Source organism: Larus michahellis, chromosome Z (genome assembly GCF_964199755.1).
Source record: "Larus michahellis chromosome Z, bLarMic1.1, whole genome shotgun sequence".
Lineage (NCBI taxonomy): Eukaryota > Metazoa > Chordata > Aves > Charadriiformes > Laridae > Larus > Larus michahellis.
In genome coordinates, this window is record NC_133930.1 from 28039143 (window position 1) to 28046774 (window position 7632).

Consider the following 7632-nt stretch of genomic DNA (forward strand, 5'->3'; position numbering starts at 1 on the left):
CCTGCCGGGTTGGGACGGGAGCGAGCGGACGATGCACAAAGACAAGTCTCGATCTCCAGGGGCTGCAATCGCCCCAGGTCCTAATTGTCCGCGCTGGGGGCTGGCTCAGCTGCCCCGCCAGGAAGCACCCTCGCTACCCCCTCCACCCCATATCCCCCCCGCCCCGCGGCGACAAATTAGGGCTTGCACTATTGCCCAAGTCTGCCAGGGGGGTCCCCAGCACCAACACACACGCACACACACCCCCCGCCCCGAGGCCACCCCGGCCGGCCACGTCCAGGAGGACCCGCGCCCCAGCGTGTCCCCCCGCCCCCGGCAGGCCGGGACCGCGCTGCTCCCGGCGACCCGGTGCTGCCGAAGGGTCGCCGGTGTCACACGCTCAGCGAAACACCAGTACGTCTTGCGTGGGTGTTAGCGGGAGATCGCGGGCAGACCCGGCTCTTCTTGTTTCTTGCTGCAGCGGCTCTTCACCATAAGTTTTTAAACTCCACCGTTCTTCCTATTTAAGAGAGCGGGGCTTGTTTTTAAGACGGTTTTAAACGTTCAGGCACATCAGAAAGTACCGGGAGAAGAGCAAGAATAAAAGGAACAAAAAGGGAGTTAAAAGGAAAAAAAATACTAACTCTTTGCAACGAGCAGAAACTTCTCGGAGAGGAAAAGTCCTGTTTCTGCCTTCTTTTTAGTAACTTGCCCTAGGAGCCCAAACATAATTCAAAGAGGCATTTTACTTCCTATGAATCTCGAGTGACATTATCAATCTTTCTACAGGAAAAATAGTAGTCATTTACTGGGTTTGGGATTTCTTTTTTCTTCTTTTTTTTTTTTCTTTTTTTTCCCCTTCTTTTTTTTCTCTTTTGTAACTTTTGGTGGTATTCTGCAGGCGCCTTAGTAGTGAACAAAATGTAAATAGGATTATTTGGAAATAGTAGAAAGGATTATGTTGTAAATCCATGGAACTAGGTTTGAAACAGGGTGGCTTGTAGTTTTGGATCAGGACAATATATCGAAAACGTATTTCAAGAAAATGGTGTGTGTGAGTTGTTTGAGAAGCGAGATTTGAGCAGTAAGAACGCTAGGCATCAGCCCGCCCTTCTCACGACGATTTCTGCTGGAACACAAAATCCTCTCCTACTCCTCCCAGCCCAATCGGATCCTGATCGTGGGTTATCCTGACAGATTGGGAGCGATGGGAATTTTCAAAGACTTTCTCTACAAGGCCATAGTGATTACATTTATGTCCAAGTTTGGGGCTTTTTTTCCCCTGCCAGCCCTCGCATAAAGGGGGTCCCCACTCTGCTGCTGCCCTCACATGTATCACCTGAATCTGGAAACGGTGGGACTTAATTAGGAAGCAATCCTTTGTGTCGCTTTATCAAAGGTGTTGCTTCTACACTTAAAGCAGGATTCGCATTTTAAAGGCCGGTGAATTCTTTTTCTTTGCACACGAAAGAGGTAACGCTAATTCTCTGTTAGTGTTTTCCATAACGGAGGGAGCTGCTTCTCTCCCGTTAAAAACAATAGCCTTGCAAATAAACTGTGACATTAGCGGTGTGCTGCGGAGGCAGTTCTTTGAGAGTTTACGATCGACATCGAGAGATATTTTATTTCATTCTTAAATTAATTAAACTCTGGAGGAGGAGGGGAAAGAGATCTCTCCGAACCATCCCGCGGACAGAAGTCTGAAGTTTATTAACTCACCACCTCCCTCTACGGCCTGATTTTTTTTTTCCCCCTCCTTCCCACGGGAAGCAGGACCCCGTCCCTGGGAGCAGCCCAGGAAGACGCAGGGCTCCCAGCACCCTCCAGACGGCTCTTGGGAAGATGCTCGAGCACTTTGGGACAGACTTGATTTTTTTTTTTCGGGGGCGGGGGGGAGGGAGTTGTCTTTATTTTCCCCCCTTTCCACAAATGACGGCCTCGGTGGCCCCACGACCCCCCAGAGCCCCTCCTGGCGAGGGGGCCGGGGCGGGCGGTGAGGCGCCCCGCCTGAAGGAAGGTGGGGGGAGGGGGCACGGCGCCGCCCGGGGCCGCCGCTCGCCCCGCCGCGCTCTGACGCCGGGAGCCATGTGATGGCCCCCTCGCTATAAGGCGGGGAGGAAGGCCGCCCTCTCTGGGACTCGGCCCCAGCCTTTTCACCGTCTTTCCTAAGGCCCGGCAAGCCGCCCCCTCCGCCCTCCCTCCTCGCCAGCCTCCTCCCCTCTCCTCCTCCCAGGACTAGGCGCGCTCCCTCCTGCCCCGCGTCCATTAATGTCTGGGGGCTGAGGTGAGGAGAAAGAAGGGGGAACCGACTACCAGGCGCGGCGGCACAGACCCCGCTCGCCCCCCCAACCCCGACCCCAACCAAAAAAAAACCCAAACAAAAAAACAACCCCAAAAGCCCCCGAAAAAGGGGGAGGGGAAGGGGAAAAAAGAGAGAGAGGGAGAGAAATCCAAAAAAGCAGAAAAAAAATACCCCGAAACAAAACCCAAACCAGCCGCCGCCTCCGAGCGAGCGGCGGCAGCGCTCCCGCGGCGCGGCGGCGGCGCTGGGGGCCGGCGCGGCTCGGAGCGGCCCGCCTGCCCGCGGCGGCGGCGGGGCGGCTCTCCGCCGAGCGGCGCGGGGGCCTGGCGGCGGCGGGGAGGGCGCCCGCCCGCCCGCCGCGCCGCGCCGGCCGCCACCGATGCGCTGCCCCGCCGCCGCGCCATGACCCTGAGCTCGGAGATGTCGGAGGCGTCGGCGCTGGCTGAGGAGACCGACATCGATGTGGTGGGCGAGGAAGACGACGAGGAGGACGACGAGGAGCCGCAGCCCCGCCGCCGCCGCCGCTCCTACGCCGAGGAGGAGGAGGAGGAGGAGGAGGATGAGGAAGAGGACGAGGAGGATGTGGGCGACCTCCACGACGACGCCCTGCTGCCGCGGTCGCCCGTACGCGGCGGAGGCGGCGGAGGAGGCGGCGGCGGCGGCGGCGGGGCGGGCGGCGGAGACGGTGCCGGCGGCTCTCGGTCCCCCTCGCGGGGCGGCCCGCAGAAGGCGGCGGCGGGCGGCGGCGGGGCGGGCGGCGGCGGCGGACCGGGCGGCGGCGGCGGCAAGAACAGCCTGGTGAAGCCACCCTACTCCTACATCGCCCTCATCACCATGGCCATCCTGCAGAGCCCCAAGAAGCGGCTGACGCTGAGCGAGATCTGCGAGTTCATCAGCGGGCGCTTCCCCTACTACCGGGAGAAGTTCCCCGCCTGGCAGAACAGCATCCGCCACAACCTCTCCCTCAACGACTGCTTCGTCAAGATTCCCCGGGAGCCCGGCAACCCGGGCAAGGGCAATTACTGGACGCTGGACCCCGAGTCCGCCGACATGTTCGACAACGGGAGCTTCCTGCGCCGCCGAAAGCGCTTCAAGCGGCAGCAGCTCCCGGCGCCAGAGCTGCTGCTGCGCGCCGTGGACCCCGCCGCCTTCCTCCCGCAGCCCCCGCCCCAGCCCCCGCAGCAGCCGCCCTGCGCCTACGGACCCTACGGCTGCGGCTACGGCCTCCAGCTCCAGCCCTACCACCCCCACTCCGCCCTCTTCGCCTTCCACCACCCCTCCCCGCCGCCCCGCCAGACCCCCGCCGCCCCCGGCAGCGCCCCCGGCGCGGCGCTGCCCCCCGCCGCCGCCGCCGCGCCGCCGGGCCCCTTGCTGCCGGCGGCGGACCTGGCACGGACGCCCTTCGGCTACGGGCACCCGCTGGGCCCGGCGCTGGCGGCTTCGCTGCACGCCGCCAAGCCCGGCAGCGGCGCGGCGCTGGCCCGCTCGCCCTTCTCCATCGAGAGCATCATCGGGGGGGCGCCCGGTCCCGGTGCCGGTGCCGGTGCCGGTCCCGGCTCCGGGGGGAGCAGCAGCTGCGCCTCGCAGTCGGCCGCCGCGCCGGGGCTGTCCCGCTCGCTGGGGAGCGCCGGGGGCGGCCTGGCCCCCGCCTCTGCCCTGCCCGCCGCCCCCGGCTTCGCGGCCCGGATCTCTAACTGTTAAGGGTTTTTTGGGAGTCTTTCCGAAGGTAGGACCTGGGGATCGATCGCCTTGCTCCGCCGCTGGGATGCTCGGCGAACGCCGCCCGGACAGGCTGCGGGCTTTGCACGGGGATTGCGCGGTGGGGGGCTCGGGGAGCGTCCGCCGCGGTATTTATGCAAAGCCGGGTCTAGGTGCTGCACGGGCAGGCGGTCACGCTACTGGAAAGTTACTCCTTATTCCTTAAAAAGAAAAGAAAAAAAATTAATAATGGTGATAAATAACGTCTCTAAACCGTTGAAGTTCAGAGATTCTCAGGTCTAGGAGCTTGAAAACAGTAATGTACAGGAAAAAAAAAAGGCTTGAGGGAGGACAGCAAAGCAATACTTTTTTCATTTTAGTACACTTGTCTCATGTACTTTTATAAAAGAAAAAAGATTAACATGTTTACACAGAAGAAAGTCAAGATTATCATTTCTTATTTTAACCTGTGTTTTGTATTATAATAGACTTACGGAGTTTTTTATTTTGTACTTTATGCGTATTCTTTACAAGGAATATTGTTAAAAATTACTGGCAAGTATTATTGTACCATTTTAATGTAAAATTTTTACACATTTTCAAAAATAAAATTTTTAATTTTCAAAAAAAAAAAAAAAGGAAAAAGAAAACCCAAAAAGAAACCCAAAGACCAAAGGAGCCCAGCCAAACAATTGGCTTCGGACCCTTCCCTCCTTAATACTTCTCTCTTCTTTGGGACATTGATATTTTTTTCTTCGGGATTAATAGCACAATAGCCAAGGAATTTTACAGCTTGAAATTTATTATGTCTGAATTTGACCGCGAAGAAGAAGATCAGAATATGATCTTTGCAGATAAACCATTGTTAACTCTAGCAGAGAATGGGGGGAAAAAAAAAAAAAGCAAGGACAAAAGAGGGAATAAATAGAAATAGAGGTCTCTCTCGCGGGGGTGAAGCCCAGTTCTGTAAGGCACCAATCAGGGGATTGATTAAAAAGCCTGTTTTAAACTATTTTTATACTTTTGGGTGTGTTCTAAATCACAACTGCATCACAGTTTGGTTTCCGAGAGGCCCAAAGGAAAATACTACTAATAAGGGGCACGTACTGAACTTCAGAGAGATTTGTCCTAGACACTTATGTTTCTGTGACGATAATAGGGACATGTGTTTCTACTTTTCAATACATATAATATAACATGAGCATTGGAATATCCTCGTGTGACGAGCTGATTAAGTGCACGAGCTATTGAAGTAAGGATAAGTAAGTGTACGAAACAAACCGTGAAAGCAGCTTTTCTGATTCTGAACTCTCGTCTTAACCTGCATAAAGCTGATAGAGAACTGTTTCTTAGACTAAAATTATTTTTTAACCAAAAAGCCCGCCTCATGTATTCGGAGCTTAGGCATGAAAGAGAATCGCAGGTTTTAAGAGTAGGCATGTGTTTGTTTGTTGTGGACTAGGGACATGAGTTTTTCAAATCAGGGAGGCTCTTTTCAAGTACGACTGTATTTATAACAATTTAGTAGATTCAGGGATAAATTACGTGAATTTTCGTAAAAAAATAAAAAAAGGGGTGACTTTTAGTACTCTCTGCAGTGAGAAGGGGAAGGTTGTGCGGTTAACATGCTTTTGCATATCGAAGTGCCTCATCGCCTTAGTTTTAAGTATTTTCGTGCATAGAAAAGTGATGTTTTTCTGTTTCGTTTGTAGCAATGCAGGGTTAAATCAATGGTTTTCAATAAGCGGAAAAGACTGGACGTAAGGTCTCTGCTGGACTCCGTTTGCAGTCTGCAGCTGGAGGGCCTCTTTTGGTATCCCGGGGTCCCTCCGAGGATGAGGAAGTAGAGTCCCCTTTAATTTCTAAAACTAAGGGGGAAAGATCCCCCAGGCACTGCGTACGTCCCCCTCGGGGAAGACCGCATCCTTTTCCCCAGGGACAGATTATCTCCCTTTTCCCGGGTCCGGGCGGGGGGATGCGCCGGGCCTCCGCGCCGGTCCAACGCGGGGTACCGAGAACGGTTTAAGCGCCCCTGAGAGATGCGGCTAAAACGAAGCAGGGGGAGATTTTGCGGGGGAGAAGGCGGCTGTAGCCGTGAGCGCGGCGGTACCGGGCTCCCCGAGGAGGGATGCTGCTTGCAGGCCGTCCAGCTTCTTCTGGCTGCCGGAGCAGCGGCCCCGCGGGGAGAGGCCGTGCGAGTCCTTGCGCTGTCCCCGCGCAGTGAGAGGGGAAGAGCAGGTTCCGGCGGCCCGGTATTTGTTTCTCTTGGCTTCCCCGCAGCAAACCCCAGGGAGCCCGGCGACCTCCCCTGCGCGGAGGCCGGCCCGGCCCGGCCCGGCGGGCGGCGAGGTTCCGAGCGTGCTCACCGCCCTTCCTTCGGGTCTCTTCAGAGAAAAAAAAACAAACGTGCTCAAAGGTATATATGGCAAGGAAACTGCTCGGCCACTTGTTCCTCCCACGCTTTATGCCGGTCGTCTGCATCCTGTGCCGACAGGGCCTTCACCTGGGAGCTGGTAGGGGAGCTGGCAGGAGCAAGTTGCAATACGTAGCGTAGCTTTATTTTTTATTTTTTTTTTTCTTTAAGCGCTGCGGAAAAGGGCCGGGGAATGGGGCCTGTGGTGCTGGGGGAAGACCCCTTCGCTCGTTTCCTCCGAGTCGGCGGGGAAGCCGCCCGGCCTCCACCCCGGGTGCCCGGCGGGTCCCGGTTTCCCCCGCCGCTGCGCTGCGCTGCGCGGTGGATGGCGGCGGCGGAGCAGGTGCCGCCAGAAAAGGCGCCGTCCCCGCAGTCCTTTGAGGGTCTCGCAGCACCGCCGGGCCGCAGCGCCCCATTCGCATGCAAATGGATCGCCGTGCCCCCACCTCCCCCTCACCCCCCCGGCTTTCAAGGCGAACAGAGAGGACGTGTAGTCCTCGCAGGGACGAAGCCCGGACGAACAATTCCTCCAAAATAGGCTGGCCCCTAATAAACAAGCTAGTGGGACAAACAGGATGGTATCGCCTGCTTCTCCTCCTCCCAGCTACAAAGTGTGGATTCATTAACCCGTCTCTTTTTCTCATCATATCCCCGTAGGGCTGAGAGACGAATTACTGGAGCTGAATTGGGAGGGGATTGCTCTATGAGGGGGCTAATGTTTCAATCAATTCCTCCAGAAGGACCACACAAAAAGAAACTTTTTAGTTTATGGTGCTATTATGCAGAGTTTTAATCTAGGGATAGATTTAGCCAAATGTTATCTATTGGGAATTTAATGAAGCCCTTATGTATTCAATCGCTTTTTATGCCACACACAGTGTCTCTATCCAGAAACGTTTCCTTCCACATATTTCTTTGTTTCTGTTGGGTGATTTATATATTTTTAATTAGGTTTTTTTAAAATTATTTCTTTTCAAGCATCTTGTATAACGTTTCTCTCAAGCGGGACTGTGTTAGGTCCCTTCCCACATCCCCTATAAAAGAAGCTTCCCCTTCCCTCCCCCGTTTCGAAGCTGATTAGTTTGCACGTCCGCACGCTGCGCCCTTCCCGCCGGAGCGCTCCCCCCGCCCAGTGCAGAGGGCCCCGACACCGGGATGGCTCTGCCGGCACCGGCGTGGGCTGCGGCGGCCGGCGTAGCCCGGGGCTCCGGCCGAGGCACGGGGCCCCTTAGCGCGGCTC

At 56.1% G+C, this 7632-nt stretch overlaps 1 protein-coding gene across 1 annotated transcript; it reads left to right on the forward strand.

Moving 5' to 3' along the window:
- Positions 1 to 2683: 2683 nt before the first annotated feature.
- Positions 2684 to 5498, forward strand: FOXD1 (forkhead box D1). Its single transcript, XM_074569961.1, has one exon. The coding sequence runs from the start codon at positions 2684 to 2686 to the stop codon at positions 3980 to 3982; it is 1299 nt and encodes a 432-aa protein (XP_074426062.1). The 3' UTR covers positions 3983 to 5498.
- Positions 5499 to 7632: the final 2134 nt, after the last annotated feature.

What these genes read in the sequence shown, in the direction of transcription:
- FOXD1 (XM_074569961.1), top strand. Translation starts at nt 2,684, where the DNA reads ATGACCCTGAGCTCGGAGATGTCGGAGGCGTCGGCGCTGGCTGAGGAG.